Source organism: Mustela erminea, chromosome 20 (assembly GCF_009829155.1).
Source record: "Mustela erminea isolate mMusErm1 chromosome 20, mMusErm1.Pri, whole genome shotgun sequence".
NCBI lineage: Eukaryota > Metazoa > Chordata > Mammalia > Carnivora > Mustelidae > Mustela > Mustela erminea.
Window position 1 is genome coordinate 14,334,219 of NC_045633.1, and position 21,020 is coordinate 14,355,238.

Here is a 21,020-nt window from a genome sequence, read left to right on the forward strand (position 1 = left end):
CCAGTAACAGTTAGAGACAGATTACGAACGAAGCAAGGCATGTAATAAAAGAGTAATAATAATGATCACCAACACGGAGAAGCCGATCAGAGACCGTAATCAACACAAAAAAAGCTTGAAACAAAATTCAAGCCTTTCTGTTATTAGTATGCAACCCACATCCAGATTCCAATGCTGCCTCCTTCTATTCCACAGAAACATAACCACCACTTATTGAACGCCCATGATGGGCCAGGTGCCACACTGCAAACTTCACACTCATTGTCTCGGTCAATCCACGCCACTACCATTGGTGGGAGGTTTCCACTTCCAGATGGCAAAATAACTCCAACACCTCAAATGACCCTGGGTGCGCCTGGATTCAGAGGCAGGTCTGACGGACTCCCAAGACCTGTAAGCCTGGAGGGTCCACCCCTTTGTTACAGTGTCTACACCCCAAGAGTTCATTTGTGTTTAAGTCAATCTCTTAATGGCAAATTGGCTGAAGGCTGTAAGACATTTCAGGCAAAGGGAAATACCCTTTCCTGCAACTAAACCGAGAATGTTTTAGTTGATTACACTGTAGCCAAAATGCGGAGAGAGGAAGCATATGGTATCACCTCCTTTAGTGTAATCTTGGTCAAGTGATCATTTTTCTATCTACTTGTATTTCTGACTAAGAATATCAACAGCTAAAATGTATTCAGTGCTTACCCGATACTAGGCATCATGCTATGATTTCTAGATGGATTACTTTGCAAGGAGGAGACTGTCAACTAAGCCCATTATACTGATGAGGAAACTAAGGTACAAAGAGACGAAAGGGCTTACCCAGAACTGGGGCTAGGACCAGGTCAGCCCAACTCCACAGCTCTGGTTCTCCACCACTTTGGGGTTCTGTTGCTTTCACCCCTGGCCTGATGGGACTTAACCATGCTGCAAGGCTCTCTCCCTGGCAAGTACCTCAAGACCCAAGATAAAAAACTTCCTGAGTATGCAAATTAACACAACCCTTGCTAGTGATCCAGCAAGTAAGTCTTACGACATTAGTTCTGCACGCAGCAAGAACACACAACAGGATGTTCCGTCTAATTTGTTTTCCAGAATTGTGACCAGCACGGTTTCTCGACCTCATCTGCATGAGTACTCATCCCGCGCTGAGTGGCTGGCTCCTGTGCACCAGGCACGCGGGCTAATAAGAATTAAAAAGCTGGGCCCCCTCCGCACCCCAGCTCGGTCTCCGCCTCACCTTCAGCTGCTTGACCTTCTCTTTTCAGCATCTGGACAGCTCCTACGTATTTCTTCAGTTGGACTTTGAGCACCTCGTTTTCTCTGCAGGTACAAGAACGTTAAAAAAAAATACATTTTTAAAAACTGGCAATTTAGACTGAGGGGGGGCAATCTTTATAAAGAAAAACACATGGGGTTCACCTTATTAGTACATTTTTTGTTTTAGAGATCCTCACTGGAGAAGACTACATACACTTGGAAAGGTACGTTTGCAGAATGCCTGCAAAAACTGCTCATCCATAACTAGTGCTAACTGGTTCCAGTTCCCACCAAGTCAGGATGAGGACATGGGTTGTGCTCTGATTATCTGAATCTGTCAAGCTGCTGGGTGCCTATTCGGTGGTAGGCACTTGGCAATATTCTCTCCATTTACGGAAAAACACACAAGAACTACCTAGTCAGCCTGGGGAATACTCATTTTTTTATTAATGGCCACAGGCACTGAACGTTTGGTATTTGCCAGGCATCACATGGCAACACCTACTTTACAGATGAGGAAACTGAATCATAAGGAGAAGCAGCAGCTTTGTCCACACCCCCGTCCACACCAGACTCTATACAAGGCCCCATCAAAGTCCTGCTCTATGCAATTCACTCCCCCAGGTACACGGGATGAGGGAAAAAAACCACAAGGATCAGAAGGAAAAAACAACCAGTTACTGAGGACCACACAGCTGAGACTTTGCCTTCCTGACTTCACTGAATCAAGCAGCATTGGTTCATTCTTCATTCGTTGGGAAACGGTTTAAATGCCTGTCATGTATTAGGCACAATGATCCAATAGCATTCTCAGTTTTGAAGAGGTGGCACAGCTAAGGTCTGTGACTAAGGTCACATGGCCAAGGTCAAGGTCGTAAAAAAGGCACAATGCCAAGACACCAACCCAGGCTGCTCTGTCCTCAAGGCCCCAAAGAGCTTTGCTCAGTTTCCTTAGGGATTCAAACTTGGTTTCTCATCACTGTCCCCAGGGAGTGCTGCCTCTTCCACATTTTCTGATTCTACTACTCCCACCGGAAGGTCTTGAGTCTGAGTGCCTTTAAATAGGAGAGAACACTTCCTCAATATGAGAACAGCTTTAAGACTGGGTTTCTTTTATAACCATAAAAATTTAAATGCTCTTTGCAAAAGAGTCCGAGGACACGTAAGCAGGAATGTACAAGTCAGCTGAAAGCCCAACACCTTGAAATCCAACCCAGCGACATTTTCGTAGCTATCCTATCATACCTCTCTCCAGGCATGTGCGCACACATGTGAAGTAAATCTATTTTCCCTGGATGAAACATTTTTCACACTCCTTTCATTTTTTTGTTTGAAGTCTTCTCTTGCTTTGTTCACTGATCCACTAACCATGCCCCCTTTCTCATGGTAACCAATGCTGAAAACCCAGTATATATGTTTCAAGCCTTCCTCCACACTCATGTCATCACTACAAACCCAAAACACTCGAATATCAGTTACTTTGTAAAACCGGGTATTATACATATTTCCGCAGCTGGGCTGTCCCCTTGAACACTCACCACACAGGCAGTTTCTAACTCCATCTAGTTATGGATGCGTACGCCGCTCCTGGGTACAGCTGTGCACCACACACTTACTCAGGGTATGAACTTCTGACTGGCCATCATCGGTACTATTTTCCACGCATCTGACAATACCTCAGCCCTGTTTGCCCTTTTGCTTTTCTGCACTTTTGGCAGAAAAGACCATCATCAGCTGCACTTTTGGAGAAAAGACCATCATCAGCTGGAGACTCTCCCAAGGACTTAGGAGTCACCTGAGAATGCTACATTCATCTCGGAAGCCCTAGAGAATGAGCCACGGAGGAGCCCCTTTATCACCCCCTCCCTCCTCCTAGACCGCCTCTCACGGACGTTTGTAAAGCTGTCTGCAACTTCCTCCATCTGTGATGTGAATAGCAAACGTCTGAAGCCAAGCAACTAACAAGTCCTGGAAAGACTGGGGGGAGGGAAATGCTCCCCGATACACGTGGCTCGTACAGCTTGTTTTCTTGGATTCCTTCAGCAGAGTCTTGTCACTCATCCCAACCTACTCTTCATCTCTATGTGTGAATTCAAGTCACATAGGGCCTGCAAATGAGAGAAAGCAATTTCTCTGCATTTCTCTACGGCCTCATTTAACAAGGGTTCATGGCAGCTCCCATGCATCGGAACACACAGGCTCACTGAGGCAGACTGACAGGTGAGCCGTGCCGACGTCTGCTGCCGGGCTCTGATTTGCTCACGGCACACGGGTCAGGCCTCGGCTGCCCTGGTGCTCTATGCTTCTGCAGCTGCCATGGACAGGTTTCCAGCGGCTGCTTTCCTTCTGGCTTGGATTTTTTAATCATGTCTTAGAGATTCTATCTCAAAATGAGATGTCACAGATTAAAACCAAGGTTTTTAATATAAACTGATCTCCGTCAAGATGAGAAACTGCAGAGTACATCCAACTACTGGCTACGCACCTCTGGGGGACCATAAATTCATCCCAGACAATTTTGTACCCTTGAACGTGTCTGTCTTTTGCGGGGAGTTAACACTTTCCGGGCACTGGAACGCTTTATGAAAGAAACTCAAACACCTAATTGAGGTCCTTCGCATTCAATTTTTTTTTTTTTTTTAAATGACCAGAGATTCACATGCAAGGATGATCGTAAGAGCGTCCCCGCCCTTGGCCCGGGCCTCCGATGGCTGCAGCTTACCGCACCGCACGGCAGCAGCGAAACCCGAAGTCTGATAGGGGTGCAAAGTGTGTGTGTGTGTGTGTGTGTGTGTGTGTGTGGTCCCGTCCAGCCCACTACTCTCACTGAGGCTCCTAAGCATCCTCTCCCACACGGTGTCTCTTTAGACGGAATGCGGAAGGCTGCAGCCACTGCAGTCACACAGGCCAGGCCATGGAGAAGAGTCAACCAGGACTGAGAGTGAGTAGGGGGCAGGAGGCTATGAAAATCAGGGAGCTCCTGCCCCACCAAAAAAATTTTTTTTAACTTAACACATTACTGGGTCTCCTGGCTGGCTCAGTCAGAAAAGCATGGGACTCTTGATCTCAGGGTCATGAGTTCAAGCCCCACGACAGGTGGAGAGATTGCTAACAAAAATAAACTTTAAAAGCACATTACCAGGCCAACAAAATACTTCCCAGCCTCTGGACAACTGATCTGCAAGCAGCTGACAGGATGTTAATCTGCAGCTCGGAGAGCCAAAGAGAGTTCATCATTCTTATTACAAAGGTTTATTATGATTAGCAAATCTAAAAATGCCTTTTCAATTGACACCTCATGAGACGATAGAATGCATTAGTTAACTAAATGAATCCTGACTACAGAGAGGCTTGAGGCCCTCTGAGCAGGTGAAAAACACAGACAGGATGGTGCAGGCTCCCTCATTCCCCCTCCCCCACCAAGGGCCTTCACGCCACCGCAGGTCCCCTCACCAGGTACCCGTCGCCTCAACAGGTAAGGGGCCCGATGAGCAGGGCTCTGGGTGATTTCCTGTGTGCCTCCGCTCACAGGCTGGGTCTTCGGAGCCACGGGGCCTCCCCTCTTCATTACCCCCCGAAGTGTGTGCACTTGAGGGAGTGTGAACACCACACAGCCCTGTCAGCTGTGCACGCGGGCAGTATCCCAACAGAGTCCTCTGAGCCGTGAGGTCACAGGTCTTACTCTGAGCCTTTTTCTCTTCTGGTTGCTCAGCTACATTCCCTAATCTTCTACAGCGAAGTGAGGTTTGCAGGCAAAGAACACGTCTACAGCTGAGTCTCTTCAGGTTTGGTTTTTTGTGGGTTTTTTTTTTTTTTTTTTTTGTAAGACTTAAAGAATTTACTAAGAGCAATTAAAGACAACGCTGAGGAGGAAAGTTGAAGCTGCTATGGAGCAGGCCACCTGTCAACTGTGGGGCGGGGGCGGGGGGGGGACCACACCCCGTCTACACTGCCAATACGTGCCACGTGAGCCTGTGTAGACAAGAGCTCCGAGCAAGGATGCACATGTGTTTGCCACCCCATCCATGAAGAGCTTAGGGCAACTTCCTCTTCTCCATTTCTCAGGATTTTCCCCTTCTTTGATTCTAGGAGGCCACTGCCCAGATGAAGACCGCCCTCCCATATCTAGCTTCTTTTTGTAACCAACAGAGTTGATTTAATATCCAAACCCTGACAGACCACCTAGAAAAACAGGGGCAGGGATGCTACTGTTGCTATGAACCGCCCACACTCAGACCTTCCAGGAACGTGGGCCACTGGGAAGCCGAGTCCTAAGCGCAGTCACCGGGACTCCAGGTCAGCTGCGGGTTTCACCCCTTTGGCAACCTGTCGGGATCCACCCATCAACACTAGCACCTCTCGGAGGATCTGGCCTTCCGGCTGTAACTCACGCACCTGCCTCCAATGAGGAGATGTTGCTGAGAGGCACCTTCAGCCATCACAAAGTCAGCGGCGAGAAAACCATAGAACAAGGAGGAGCAGGGGTAGGGGTTCCGTCAGGCAAACCCGCTCTGTCATGGCCAAAGCCAACTGCAGTGGAAAACCAACCTCACAGACTCAAACCTGCAGAAACCCCCCTTCCCCACTCACCCTTGAGAACTTACCCAGTTCTCTGCACTCTCACGGGCAGTGGGACCTAACTTTCCTCACAGTTCCATCAAAGAGGAGAAGCACACAAAGAGAATGAACTTAAACAGAACCCTCCAAATGTGGTACATTCCCAAGATCATTTTAGAGGTTTACCTATCTTTTTATTGTTTTTTTAAAACACAGAGATATTCTTCTAGTAGATTTTTTAGAAACTGATTTTCCATATATTGCTGTGATAGGAAGAATCTTTTGAAAAGAAGTTCAAAGGTTTTCACAAGTGGACGGAAAAAACACCAGAGAGAGAATAATGCAGCTGGGACACAGGCGTGGCCCAAACCATGAGGCCGGGGCATAGTGACCAAATCTGGGGCAGAGAATCTACGTTTTAAAATAAAGGTATGAAGAGCAGGTATTTTCGAGTGCACGTCCTAAACTGCATTCGAGGGGGTGACAAAAGGCCATGGAAAGAGAACAAAGGGACCACAGGCAGACAGGGTCAGGGACAGGGTCAGGGAGAGATGCGCCCAACAAACAGCCTCATTCTCTCCGCCGCACCCCACGGCCACCCCAGGGCTTCCCAGAGCTGCCGATGTGTTCATGCACACTGGGTAGCCTACAGCTACTGAAGTGTGGCTTTTTCAGACTGGACACAGCCCCCAAGACCAGGAGACCAATTTTAGTGGCAAACAACCAAGTTTCTGTTACAAAAATGTGGCCCGCATGGACCTTGGCAGAGGTGGGCATTTGGCAGCTTTAGGGTTTCCTCGAAATTCCTCCGTGGTAGCTAAGAAGGGAAAAGCAGCTCAGGGCCAAGGCCTCCTACAGGTAAAAGCTGGGCCTACACATATAATGGCAAGCCCCTCTCCTCTCTACGACACATCGGGTTTGCCTCTGTGTTGGGGGATGTCATACACAGGCTCTTTGGGCAGACTGCAGGAAGGGCTGTTATTATCCCCAAATTTTATTACCTTTCACTTCGTAGATGAAGAAATGGAATCTGCAAGAGGTTAAGCAGCCTGGGAGCAGTGGGGGGGATCACACGGAGAGTTCAAGGCAGGGTCACAATGTTCTTGGACTCTGTCACACGCGTGGTCCCCAGCACCTCAGGAAGCTGGTTTCACTGTGCCCATTTTGCAGATGGGAAAGTGGTGGCTCAGGGAGTCAAACCAGAGATTCAAACCCATTTCCATTAACTCCAAAGTCTCACATTGTTCCATATACATTTAGGTAAGTACAAAGTCAAAAATGCAAGGCCCTGAAAGACCCCACTGAACCATGAGGGCAGCTGAGCCTGGGTGTGCAGATTCCCTTGGCTGGGTAGACTCCTGGGCAAATGTGACCAGCGAGCTTCATCCAGAGGGACGCTGACCTTCCAAGAGTCACACAGTGCAAGCCTCTGCCAGCCATGACCACAGGTCAGAGGTGAGCTTTAGGAAACATGACTCGACAGCCTCCAGAACGGGACACCAAGTCCAATTCCAGAAAGCCAAAGCCCGTGAATGAGAAGTCTCAGAACACCCACATGAGGGTGTTGTGAATATATCCGAAAAGAACTGGTTACAAACTAAATGTCAGGGTGGGGGGGCGGGGGGAGTGGGTACACTCCTGTGCATCCACCTACAGCAGGACACTAGGGAGCGGCACAGCTGGGAGGAGTGCGTGTGTTTCAGTGAGGAACATCTGTGAGGTGCCATTATGTCAGTGCAGCAGAGTACAGAAGGGGCGGACCTAAGACAGCCCCTTACATACAGTTTGCTATGGGTTTGCGATAGGAAGATATAAACCACAATGTTAACAGTGTTCATTTCTGAACGATGGAATGAGAAGACACTTTCAAGTTTTCCAACAATATACTTTACCAGTGAACGGGGCAGGGGGTGTACATTTAAGAGTAAGGTTAGATCAGGATGCCTGGGTGGCTCAGTTGCTAAGCGTCTGCCTTCAGCCCAGGTTGTGAGCCCAGGGTCCTGGGATCGAGCCCAGCATCGGGCCCCCTGCTCAGCAGGCAGCCTGCTTCTCCCTCTGCCTGCAACTCCCCGACTGTATGCTCGCTCTGACAAAATCTTTTACAAACTTAAAAAAAAAAAAAAAACAAAGTAAGGTTAGATCTAACATGGGGCGGGGGAGAAGGGAGGGGGGAGAGAACGGCTTTACCTAGAATCGCTTAGTGGTGCAAGACTGAATGGTTTCCCGGAAACTGGAGAACAAGACAAAGAAGTCACTCTCAGCACTCCCACTGAGCACAGCACCGGAGGTCCTACCCCGTGCGCTGAGGCTACAAGGATGCCATCCAGATTGGAAAGGACCTAAACTGGCCCCTGCTGGCATGTGACAGACTACTCTACACACCAAATCCCAAGAATCCACAAACATCTCCAAGAATGAGTTTTTAAAGGTCAGATGGCAGAAACTGTATTTCTACCCACTGGCAACGAACAATTAAAAAGCAAAATCGTAAGTCATTCATCCTAGCTCCCGAAGGAGAAATGCATAGGTGTAACTCCAATTAAAAAAAAAAAAAAAAAAATGTGCAGGGGCGCCTGGGTGGCTCAGTGGGTTAAAGCCTCTGCCTTCGGCTCAGGTCATGATCCCAGGGTCCTGGGATCGAGCCCCGCATCAGGCTCTCTGCTCAGTGGGGAGCCTGCTTCCCCCTCTCTCTCTGCCTGCCTCTCTGCCTACTTGGGATCTCTGTCAAATAAATAAATAAAATCTTTTTTAAAAATGTGCAGATGTGTATGCTGGAAACTATAAAACACTGATGGAAGAAATCAAAACACAACCACATACGCAAGAATTAGCAGGTTCCTGGATTGGCAGACTCGAAACAGGATGTCAGTTAAACTGATCCACACATTTCCTGCAAGCCCTATCAAAATGCCAGCTTTTCTTCCATAGATATGCACTGGTGGATTCTAAAATTTATATGGCAAGGCAAAGACACTACAATAATCAAAACCATTTTGAAAAAAAAAAAAAACATTTTGAAATAGAAGCACAGTTGTGGAGGATGTGCACTACCCAATTTTAAGACTCTAGAGGAGTACAGCAGTCCGGGAATGGAGCACTACAGAATGACAATGACCAACAGAACAGAACCAAGAGTCCAGAAATAAAGTCACAAATCTGGCCAAGTGGAAAAAAAAAAATTTTTTTTAAGATTTTAAGTAATCTCTGTACCCAGCATGGGACGCTAACTTACACCCCCCAAGACCAACAGTCCCATGTTCCACTGACTGAGCCAGCCAGGTCCCTCTGGACAGGAGATTTCTGACTACAGCACAAAGGCAACTCAGGAGAATGGATGGTCTTTCCAATGCTTGTTTTCAGAACAGCTGCACATCCATAAGCAGAAAAGTGAACTTCAACTAATACCTCACACCTTATTCAAATATTAACCCAAACTGTACAACAGATAAATGCAAAACACACAAGCCTGCAATGTTTGAGAAACTCTGCCTGCCTAAGCTGGGTTAGGCACATAGTTCTCACATTTAACAGCAGAAGCGTGATTTGTAATAGCCAAAAAAAAAAAAAAAAAAAAAAAAGCTAAGCTGGATTTGCTCTGCAAAAGACATTGACAAGAGCATGAAAAGACAAGCCGCAGATGGGGAGAAAATACTTATAAATCATACAGACAACAGAACACCTGTGTCTAAAATATATAATGAACTCTCCAAACTCAAGGAAATACCACTGCCTACTCATATAGGGAGGGGAAGCCTATCTGAAGAGACATTTCACCCAAGATGATACACAGACAGTAAACAGAGACAAAAATGCTGAACATCATTCATCATTAAGGAAATACAAATCAAATCTAGTGAGATAGCACTAGAAGCTTATTAAAATACAAAAAAAAAAAAAACAAAACTTTCTACTAATGCTATGAAGTGCTGGGGAGAATGCAGCAAAACTGAAACTCTCAAACATTGCGTGGGATGCAGAAATGCTCAGCAACTCTGGGGAACAGTACAAGAGCTTTCCATCAAGTTCAACAGACATTCGTCAAGTGACCCAGCCACTCACTTCTGCAAGGTTTTCCTGGAAAACTGAAAATGTATTGTTCGTACAAAATATCTACATGAATGTTTGTAACAATGTTATTCATGATCCCCCCCAAAATTGGGAACAAGTGCCCTGCGGTGAGTAAAGGGTTGCACCACCCAGGACACATTCACACAAAGGAATGCTATTTATCATTACAAAATCCACGCCCTGTTGATGCCGAACAACTTGCATGAAACTCATAAACATTTGCTAAATTAAAGAAGCTGTCTCCAAAGGCTACACGCTCTAGGGTTTCATGTATACAGTGTTCTAGAAAAGACCAAATGACAGGGGTGGGAACAGACCACCAGGAGACAAGCAAGAGGTGTTGCGGAAGGGTCTGACTGCAAAGGGGAAGCCGGTGACCATTTCTGGAGGTGAGCCAACAGTTGTTCATGCTGACTGCGATAGTGGGGTTCCGTTCATCTGTGCAGGTCTTAAGTCTTATAACTTAACGTCTTTAAAAAGTGAATTGCATGGGTGTCTGGGTGGCTCAGTGGGTTAAAGCCTCTGCCCTCGGCTCAGGTCATCATCTCAGGGTCCTGGGATAGAGCCCCGCATCGGGCTCTCTACCTAGTGGGGAGCCTGCTTCTTCCCCTCTCTCTGCCTGCCTCTCTGCCTACTTGTGATCTCTCTCTGTCGAATAAATAAACAAAAAATCTTTAAAAAAAAAAAGATAATTAAAATGTGAATTGTACTGCATGTACATTAAACCAAAAAAACAGTTAATTAAAAAAAAAAAGTAAAGTAAGTTACAGAGGAGAAGATAGGGCCACATTCACTGCTGTGGCCACCTAGGAGGCATCCCCACTGACCAGCATCCACAATACAGGCAGACATCATAAAGCCAGAAGCTGCCAACTGCAGGCAGGGGACAGGAAAAGAAACAGTGACAAAGTTGCAGTCCTGCCACTATCTCTCTGTACCTTTTCTTCAGCCTTTGTCTATTTTTTTAATAGAATACACCTGAGATCGACTGCCTTCTTCTTTTTCAAGGGTACAGTGCAGGCATTAAGTATACGCACACTGTTGTGCAGCCATTTCCAGAACTTTCTTCATCTTGCATGGTGGAAACTGTACCCATTCAAAAAGTCCCCATTCCTACCTCCACCGCACGCCCCACCAGTCCCCAGAACTGCATTCCTCTCGGGTTCTGTGATAAATACCCTTCTGGTTTGAAGAAAGGAGACCAGGCAAATGTCAGTATCAACAGGGCGACAGGTGTGAACACATCTTCGGGGCATGAGGCCGTCTGTCGCCGATGCACAGCTTGAGTTAGAAATGCGGCTCCGAAGACTGAGTGACCCGTGGACAAGAGTCGTTTTAGGACCTCTCAGCAGGGCAAGCCCAGTGGAGCCGGGCTTGCTCAGGCTCCCATCACACAGAGGTCCACACTGCCTCCCAAGAGCAGCACCGTCACTATTGCTGGATTGCGCGGAAGACTGAGGTTTCCTTCTTAAATCCCGACCTGACTTCAGAATCCAAGAACAAGGTCAAGTCTAGATTCGACTATTTCATTCCCCCTTCTAATTCTTTGAAAATTGCTCACATTCAGAGCATCACTTGCCTTCCATTCCGTACAGCACAGAGCAGGGTGTGCGCATCGCCAGGCAACTGAGCATGGCCCCGGGTCAACCGCAGCTCCGGTCAATCGCTTCCCCCCTTCCAGACAGGGGCTGGAGTGTCGGCGCCTGAAAGCTATCAGTCTGTTCTCACTCATTTGGCAGAACTTCACTGGTTGTCAGGCAAGAGGTCGGTGAAGGGAAGGCGTCAGTCAACAAAAGTGACACAACCCCCTGGTCTCTCGGAGCTTCCTCTACTTCCCAATTTCAGTTTTCCATGTGACTTGGTGGAGGGTGCTGGAGGTCTACTAACAAGGTCATCAGAAAGCATCTACTCCACAAGGGCTGGGTGCAGAAGGCAGGAGGGTGTCCAGAAGAGCCAAGGACTCTCTACCCAACAGGAGTTCACAATCCGGGGGGCCCAAAAAGACCGGCCCCGGCAACCAAGGTACAGAGCAGAAAAGTCAACTCCTGTGCGTAGCAGAGGCAACTAGAAACATCTAGAAACAGACAAACCTGGTTCAACTCTCAGCTCCAGTTCTGACCAGCTCTTTAACAACACCCGCAGAAGGAAGGTGGTAGCACTGGTAGGTGATGGGGCGGCAACAGCTAGTAGTGGGGACAGCAGCAGTGGTGGTCCCGGTGGTGGTGGTCGTAGTAGGTGGTGATAGAGGGGCAGCAGCTCACACAGTGCTCCCTGACTACCCAGTTCTGTTCTCAAGACTTCACAATAGGCCACCTCTAAAGGGCACTGTGCAGAGGCCCACCTCGTGAGGGAGGAGGTCTTCCAGCAGCCCAGTGAGTCAGGCTAGAAGACCATCCAGGCCCAGGGGTCCCTTGACATGATGAAACGTTCCACCCAACCCCTGACCACCACCTCCTGACAGCCTGAGCCAGAGGCACCCAGCTAAGTGGTGCCCAGATTCCGGACCCATAGAAACCAGGAGACAAGATGGTGTTGTTTTGGTTGCCTGGGTGGCTCAGTCAGTTAAGCATTTGCCTTCAGCTCAAGTCATGATCCCAGAGTCCTGGAATCGAGTCCCACGTCAGGCTCCCTGCCCAGCAGGGTATTTGCTTCTCCCACTGTACGTCTTCCCCGCAATCATGCTTTCTCTGTAACTCTCTCACATATAAATAAATAAAACCTTTTTAAAAAAAGAGAGAGAGAGAGAGAATGTTGTTTTATCTGCTACATTTTGGGGCAATTTATTAACTGTTGAGAACTAATACAATATTAATTCATTTAATCCTAACCATTCTTTGAGGTACTTTAAGCCTCAATTTTAGGCCTAGAAACAGAGGTAAGAGCAAGGTGAGAGGTGACAAGACAGCGTGCCCAAGACGACCAACTCTCCTAGCCCATCTCCCATCTGTCCGAGCGAGAGTCTCGCGGGAGGAATTTCTAACCACACGTGTGCAGCATGATGACCCTCTCCGCACTTCAGCTCACGCACCTCAACAAAGGAAGAATACTGAGGACTTACCCAGCATGTCGTAGAAAGCCTATCGTTTATTCAACTCGTTCCCATATACCTACTACGTACTGGGCATTATTCTGGCAACAGAAATGTAGCCGTAACAAGACAGACTAGGTCTCTACCCTCCTGAAAACAAGATCCTCACAGGGGAGGTGTGCAACCCAGTCAGCAAACAGACTTCAGAGACCACGAGGACTATAAAAGCTCACATGAGCCACACCCATTAGAATGGCGGAAACCCACAACACTGACAACAGCAGATGCCCCTCGAGGATGTAGAGCCACAGGAACTCTCTTTCGGTGCTGGCGGGAACACAGAATGGACCCGCCACTCCCCAACAGTCTGGCAGTTCCTTACAGCAGGAAACACACTCCTACTGTAAGATCCAGCAATCACACAGCGTGGTATTTACCCAAACGAGCTGAAACTTACAACCATACAAAAGCTCGCCATCCTATGCCTAACTGCCAGAGCATGGAAGCAACCAAGCCATCTTTCCGGAAGTGACTGCAGACAAAGAGTATCTATCATTCAGTGATGCAATGTTTACAGTAGCAAATATGTGGAAGCAGCCCAAGTGTCCACGGACTGATGAATGGAGAAAGAGGTGTGGTGTGGATATACAATGGAGTATTAGTCAGCTGTAAGAAAGAATGAAATCTGGTTATTTGCAATGATGTGGATGGAGCTAGAGAGTGGAATGTTAAGCAAAATAAGAGAAAAATACCCCATGATTTCACTCACATGGAATTTAAGAAACAAACAAGCAAAGGGAAACAAGGAGAGAAAGAGTCAAAGCAAGAAACATTCTTAGCTAGAGAGAACTGATGGGGACCAGGGGGGAGGTTGGCGGGGGGCTGGGTAAGGGGCCTGAGGAGTACAGCTATCATCATGAGCACAGGGGATGTGTGGACCCGTTGAATCACGGCACTGTCCGCCTGAACAGTAATTATTCCAGTGTATGGTAACTGGAATTAAAGTAAAAACTTAAAGTGAAAAATGAAATACATAGAAATAAAAACTCTGGTATCCTAATTAAATCTAAATGAATACCTAAACATACTGACAGTGGGAGCCGGGTTCTTGCTTCAGAGACGAGTAACAAATCCATAAAGTCAGGAGACTGGAGGTCAAGAGTGAGGGGCTAGATTGGAATTCAGGGCAGCGGCCATCTCAACTCATGGGGTCATTTTGAAGGACACGGAAGCCAACGCATCAGGGTCGCCGCTAGACAAGTCCAGAACAACTGGACCATCAGAATGCTGATAATAATAGATGATGAGCCACTGAATAAAACAGAAATCTGGGAACCTGTCAGTAAGTGGAAAGTTTAATGCATCATGAGGTATTTACATAGACTCCAACCACCTCTCCACAAAATACTGAACAGCCACAATGGGGGAAGTGTTCCCAGCGGAGAAGGGTGGCAGACACCAGAGAGAGCAAGGGATCAAAACTCCTGTCGTCAGTTACAGCAGAAAGGGAAGACCTGCGGCACAGAGAAGAAAACGCACCGCCTCGGTGATGTCAGTAACCAAGATGCATGGACTCAAAGCTCGTCTCAGTAACAACACACCAACCCGCCAAGTGGTATTCTGCCCTGTAAGCTGACCTGTCGTCTTCAGAACTGTCAAGGTCACGGAAATCCCGGGGAAAAATCTGTTCCAGCCCAGAGATGTTACATGCAACAAGTCATTCTGGAATCAATCATTTTACAAGAAAGGCCATTATTGGGACAATAGGTAAAGGCTGAATGCAAAGAAAGAACTAGATGGTAGAAATGTAAATTTTCTGATTAGGATGATTGCATGCATTATGGAGAAGAATGTTCTGTTTCTAGCAAACAGCTGTATTCAGGAGTTTAAAATTAAAAAAAATAATAATAATAAGTTGCCTTGAGGCAGATTCCCAGGCCCCGCTGTAGAACTCAACATTTGCATTCTGGAGGAGGCCTGGGATCTGCATTTTAACCAGCTTCCAGGTCACTTCTGGGACACCCCTAAGCCCAAACACCACTCCCTGCGCTGCACTGTCTACACTGCACTCTCCCAGCACAAGAGCCCACCAAGGCACCACCACACTCCCCCAATGCGTGGGTTCAGAAAACAGTGGTCCTTCACTTTGCACAGGAAATCTGACTACTGGGGCACCTGGGGGGCTCAGTCAGTTAAGCGTCTGCCTTCACTCAGGTCATGATCCCAGGGTCCTGGAATCAGGCCCCATGTCTCCCTCCTTGCTCAGTGGGGAAACTGCTTCTCCCTTGGCCCCTTTCCACCATTCGTGTGCTCTATCAAATGAATAAAGTCTTTAATAACAAATGGAAAAAGGTTAAAGAAAGAAATCTGACTACTTCGGTCTTTCCGGCCATTTTCTTTAATAAGACAGGGCCAGGACCGCCCAGGGGGCCCGAATTCCAGGAAGCCTGCGTTTCTCTTTGACTGTTGTCTGACTTGAGCTGCGCGGTGTCTCATCTGCCAGCTGGAGGGGAGGGAGTCGTAAAAAGCTTGTTTGATTTTTTGTGCTCTCTCCCTGTTCCCACCATTTCACTACTTCTTTTATAAGCCCCATCTCATTAGCCACCTGGCAAATTCCACTCAGAATGGCACACTGGCCCCACATTTCATATCCAGAGCCAGGGAAACAGCCCAAAGAACTCCAGCAACTCATGAAGGTAATTAATTGCAGATGACACATACCCAAAATATCCTGAGCACAACAGGAAAATCACAGGGCTCCAAACTTAACAGCCGGAATCATACTTGACTGTCATTTACACTCACTCAAAACCCTTTCGAGTTACTTCTTTAAGGCACGAACTAAATGCAGCTTACTGTTAACTTCAGTTCTTTAGGTCATTAAAGTATTTGCCTGGAGGTCCAACAGGCCTAACATGAACACTAGCCCTGCCTCTTTGTGACTTTGGGCAAGTCACTTGACCTCTCTGGGCCCTGGCTTATCACCTATAAAATAGGAGAAGAGAAACACCTGTTTCAGATAGTAAAGGCACAATTAAAATAAGTGTGTGTTTGTGCGTGTATAACTATCTAACAGGTGTATGGTACATAAGTACCAAGTAAATGTTAGCTGTTCTTTTCCGTCATCGTTATTTATAAATTATACACGGGAGATCTAGCATCACTGTCTCCTAACCCAAAAAAAAAAGGATTTCTCTGTGGACATGACAAGCAAGGGAAGGACCTTCAATAACACACAAGTCCGCCCCGGAGTGTTTCATGGTCAGGCATCGACAGCGAATCCTCTTCCCTCAACCTAAACTGGAAGAATCACCAGTTCAACCTCACCCCCTCACAAAATACTCATCCCAGGCTGGGGACAGGCCCCTCTAGGGTTGGAGCCTTTCCCACATTATCTGGGAGCTGAAGGAGCCTCTCACTGAGCAAGGCTTCCCTGGGAGCCAGGCCGGGACACCCTAAGGTCCTCTATGTGACGAGCCACCTTTAGTAAGAGTGAATGCAAACCGCACCACTAACAGTAAATAGAGCCACGTAAGTCCACCTCCCGAAAGAGGGAGGAACAGCTATGAAAGGGCCAACCGTTCCCTTTAGAAGGTCCCGGGAAGAACACATCAAAAATGCATAACCTGACTCTCATCATGAGGCAGCAGCGGAAAAACCCAGACTGAGGGACGGTCGCCAAAGCAACTGGCCAGAAAAGGAATGCGTAAGTCCAGGCCATGAAAAACAAAGACCGTATGGAAGGGCTCCAGATTAAGAGGGATCTAACCGATTCAAGAGTTCAAAGCAATGCCAGATTCTGGACCAGATTCCGAATCAGGCCAAGAAAATGGCCATAAAAGGCTTAACTGGCCTCCCTGGTTAGACATGAAGATGAGCATCACGTACTATACTATCATGATCAGGGATATAATTCGTGAATTTTACCTTGGCACAATAGATATCCATGAAAATACTCTGGTTCTTAGGAAACACAAACATTTAAAAATGATCAAGAAAACATTTTTATAGATAGAGAGAAATCTGCTTCAAATCTGACAAAATGCCAACGACTAGTTAATTTGGCTGGAGGGTACATGGGAGTCCTTCCACTATGCTCGCAATTCTTCAGCAGTTTTTATATTTTTTCAAAGTAAAAACACGTGTTAAAAAAAGAAGAAGAAACAGGCCTGCAACCAATGAAAACATAGGTTTATAGTAACAACCCAATAAGTAGGGCTGAAAGGGTTCAGTAGTGCATACTGGGCCCTGAAAAGCCAGAAAATTGTGCTTTATCAACACAGCACATTAAATAGGATCTGAAAGGAACAGGGCCCAGCGAGTACTATTACTTTGATAAATACCGTAGTTGAGAGGGGTGCAGTTCATGAAACCCGCTCACCTCCTTCGTGCCAACGCCAACAGGACCACTGCTGCTGAACCGAGCCAATACTTCCGGCGGCATCTGGGTGTGGGGGCAGGGGTGCTCACCACCACTGTGCAGCCTGCCTATGATGGGGGGTGGGGGGAGGCCTAGAACGCTGCCCTCCTTCAGGGAGGGGGTATGGCGTCTGGGGGTTTTAAAGGCTCTGTAGGTCCTCGTGTCACTGCTGAATCCTTGGGAGGCACACGCACCCTGCACCTGAATGCCAAGGTGAACGCCCATTTTGGCTCGTGAGGAAGTCACAATGGTCTCATCAAACCCCGGCCTCTTGAGACCACAGGCAGGAAATACTGAACGAAGCCAAAGGTAATAGGGAACAACAAAACACAACCATGGAGGCCAAGAAGCAGAGAGAGAGAAAGACAAAGGTTACTATACAGAGCTGTGTGGCTGGAAGACCAGCTCTGCAGACGCTCAGGGGGCTGGGGTGTGTGTGTGCGTGTGTGTGTGTGTGTGTACACGCACGTGCGCATGTGCGCATGATGTGGCTTTATTAGATTCAAGTAATTAAAAATCCAGGTATCCCCTCCAAGATCCAGGTTTTCAACTTATCTTGGAAAAAGGCCAGTGTGTGACTACAGATGGCCTGCGGGCACTCGGAGCCACTCGTGGGTAGCAACGAGTAGTTGGCTGCCCCCCTCACGCAGGGCAAATGCTTTCCAGCGTCCCAGGGTCCCCTCACTCCCTATTCTCTCCTGTGCCGTGCTTTCTTCACTTCCGTTATCCACTTGGCCCCTGGAGGAATTCCAGTTTGAGACGCCCCCCTCCCAGCCCCACTGCCCATAAACAGTGGCACTCCACCAATTCCAGAGACCACTGCGGGACAGCAATTTCTGGCTCAAAGCAAAGATGGGATCTAAAACTTAGGTTACCGCAGAGTTTTACGTCCAGGTTCCTACCAATAGCTCTCCCTACGCAATGGCTTATGGTTCCATGACCACAGCACAACTCTCCCCTGGCCTGCTCCAATAGGCCCATTCACCTGGACGCAGAGTCAGCTCACAGGGTGTGCCCAACTAAAACACAGCTCCGAGGAAACACAATTATTTTCCCTGAACAGATAATGACTGCAAGTTGACTGGAGTTGAGCAGAAAAGAAAACAAAACAAAACAAACCCCCAAAACAGGCTCCACTGCTGACAGCAGTGACAGACAACTTGAAGACAACATTTTCCTACCATGTTCGATTCCACCACACACCTTGAAGAGGAGAAACTATCAAGGACACTATAAGCAGTGTCTGTTCTCTGGCCTCCAGGTTCCGAGAAAATTCCAGAAGCCCAGAACAATGTGCCTGCAAAGCTCTGAAGATGGCTTTATAGAGGTCAGTGGCCACAGGTGAATGAAATCGTGCGCCCTTCAGGAAGCGGACGAGGCACCGTGGTCTTCCAGACCAGGAGGGAACTGGAAGCCTTTTGCTATAAAGGCGATTGCAACTCAGGAATACAGCAACCAGCAGCAAACTCTAAGAGGTCCAAACCCTCCTTGCTTTTATTTGTAACATGGCTGCGTGTAGGCAGGGGCTCCTGAGAAGCAGGACCTTGGCGGGGGGGGGGGGGGGTGTAATTACTTGGGATAAAAAAGAAGACATTTTAGGAACAATAAAGGGATTAGAACTATAGGGACTGATGTCATTTTGGAGTGTTTTGGGGTCTGGAACTGATGGCCAAGAAAAATCTTCTTTAGATGTCTTTGGTGCAAAAAGATGGTTTTATTAAAGCACAAGGACAGAACCCATAGGCAGAAAGAGCTGTACTTGTGTCTGGAGGGGTGGCTGATTAAATACTTTAAAGTTGACAAAATTCTTCTCGGAATTTTGGAAGAAATTTCCAGGACTTGGAGGGAGCCAAAGGTCATGCTAGCAAAAGTCATTGATAACTGTCTAATAAAACCTTAGTCATGAGACCCTTCAGATGGAGATCAGTGGGTCATATGATTGGGGAATGGCTACAACATGTATCTTGGGGGGCAGAGATAAAGGAAGTTCCCCAAAGAATCTTTATGTATTAAAGAAGACTCAAACAATCCTGGGGGGACGGGCTAAAATTGCCTCTTGCCCTTAGCAATGTACTAACCTCGAGGCATCTGAGTTCCTGAAGAAATGTCACTCTGCTTGTTTCAAGCTTGTCGATAGGTTATAGGAGGAAAATTTAATTTTTCCTTTTGTCTTTTGTTTCCCCACATCAGGCTACAGGTTAAATATTGTGAATTTATCTTCTTAGGTATCATAATATTATGGTAATATAGGATATGGTCTTTATTCTTGGGAAATAAACGTAGGAGTTAGGGGTAAGGAATCAACCATGTCTGAAACCATTTTTCCAATATTTCAGAAAAAAATGTTATATACAATATATGTGTATGTTTATGCTTTTATTAAGCAATAGACTGTATAGGGCAATTCCACCTGAGAATCAGAACAACAGGCGCCTGCCCCAGAAGACCAGCACGAACCCCTCACCCACATTAAGTCTACTGATCACGGAGGGCTGCAAAGCTTCAGCTCTAGGGAAAACAGGATCTAGCATTTTGGAGGGTTGGTTTCTTTTGTTTTGTCTTTGGTTTTTGTTTGTTTTGTTTTTATTAGATACAGAAAAAGCCATTTTTAAATTTTCTATATTACATATTTTAATTTTTTTCCTGTTTTCTTCCTTCCTACTTATCTAACAAGCTTCTTGTAACAAGCAGACCAAAACACACCTAGGATCTAACTTCTGTTTTGTACTTCCCCTTTTTTTTTTTTTTCTTAAATTATTTTCTTTTGCCTTTCCCCTCCCCTCCAAAATGACAAAACAGAGGCATTCACCCCAAAAGGAAGAACAGGAATAAAGGACAGCCAGAGATTCAATCAACGTAAATCTAAGTAGGATGTCTGAACTAGAATTTAAAAACAATTTTAAGGCAACTAGCTGGGCTTGAAGAAGGCGTGGAAGATACTAGAGAAACCCTTACTGCAGAGACAGAACTAAAATCAAGTCAAATCGAAATTAAAAATGCTATAACCGAGAGGCAGACTCAAACGGATACCATAAAAAAGAGGATGGAGAAATCAGAGGAGTCAGTAATAAAGAAGATAAAACCATGAGCAGTAATGAAGCTGAAAGGAAGAAGGAAACAAAGGTAATGGATCACAAAGGCAGATTCGGGAATTCAGTGACTTACTGAAACAGACGAACATTCCTATCTTAAGAGTCACAGAAGATGAAAAGAGAAAGAGAAAGAGAAAAAGGTTTATTTATTCAAGCAGATTACAAAGTAAAACTTCCCTGATCTGAGGAAGTGCGCGTATACGCGCACACGCCAAAATCTAAGCACAGAGAACTCCCACTAATTCAACAAAAGATGACCACCACCAAGGTTTATCAGAGTCAAATTCACATAATACGCAGTCAGGGAAAGAATCCTGAAAGCAGAAAGAGGAGAGGGGAAAAAAAAAAGCAAAGCCTACAAGACAAGACTGATCAGGTCTGTGGCAGGTCTGTCCAGAGACTCAGCAGACCAGAAAGGAGTGAAAGGAAATATTCAACATGCCGAATGGGAAAAATACGCAGTCAAGAACTCTTTATACACCAAGGCTGTCATTCAGAATAGAAGGAGAGATAAAGAGTTTCCCAGACCAAAAAAAAAGGTAAAGGAGTTCATGACCACTAAACCAGCCCTGCAAGAAATATTAAGGGGGACTCTGTGAGTGGGGGA

The 21,020-nt window shown here is 46.7% G+C and overlaps 1 protein-coding gene across 6 annotated transcripts in view; it reads right to left on the reverse strand.

Moving 5' to 3' along the window:
* SNX29 (sorting nexin 29) overlaps window positions 1-21,020 on the reverse strand; it is a 477,185-nt gene that overhangs the window by 292,960 nt on the left and 163,205 nt on the right. For all 6 annotated transcript variants that reach the window (XR_004281897.1, XM_032328137.1, XM_032328140.1 and 3 more), the window contains one exon: window positions 1,229-1,311. Coding sequence is in view for 5 of the 6 variants with exons in the window: in XM_032328137.1 (XP_032184028.1) it covers window positions 1,229-1,311 (83 nt within the window). In the remaining variant the exon portion in view is untranslated. The remainder of the gene's footprint in view (window positions 1-1,228; window positions 1,312-21,020) is intronic.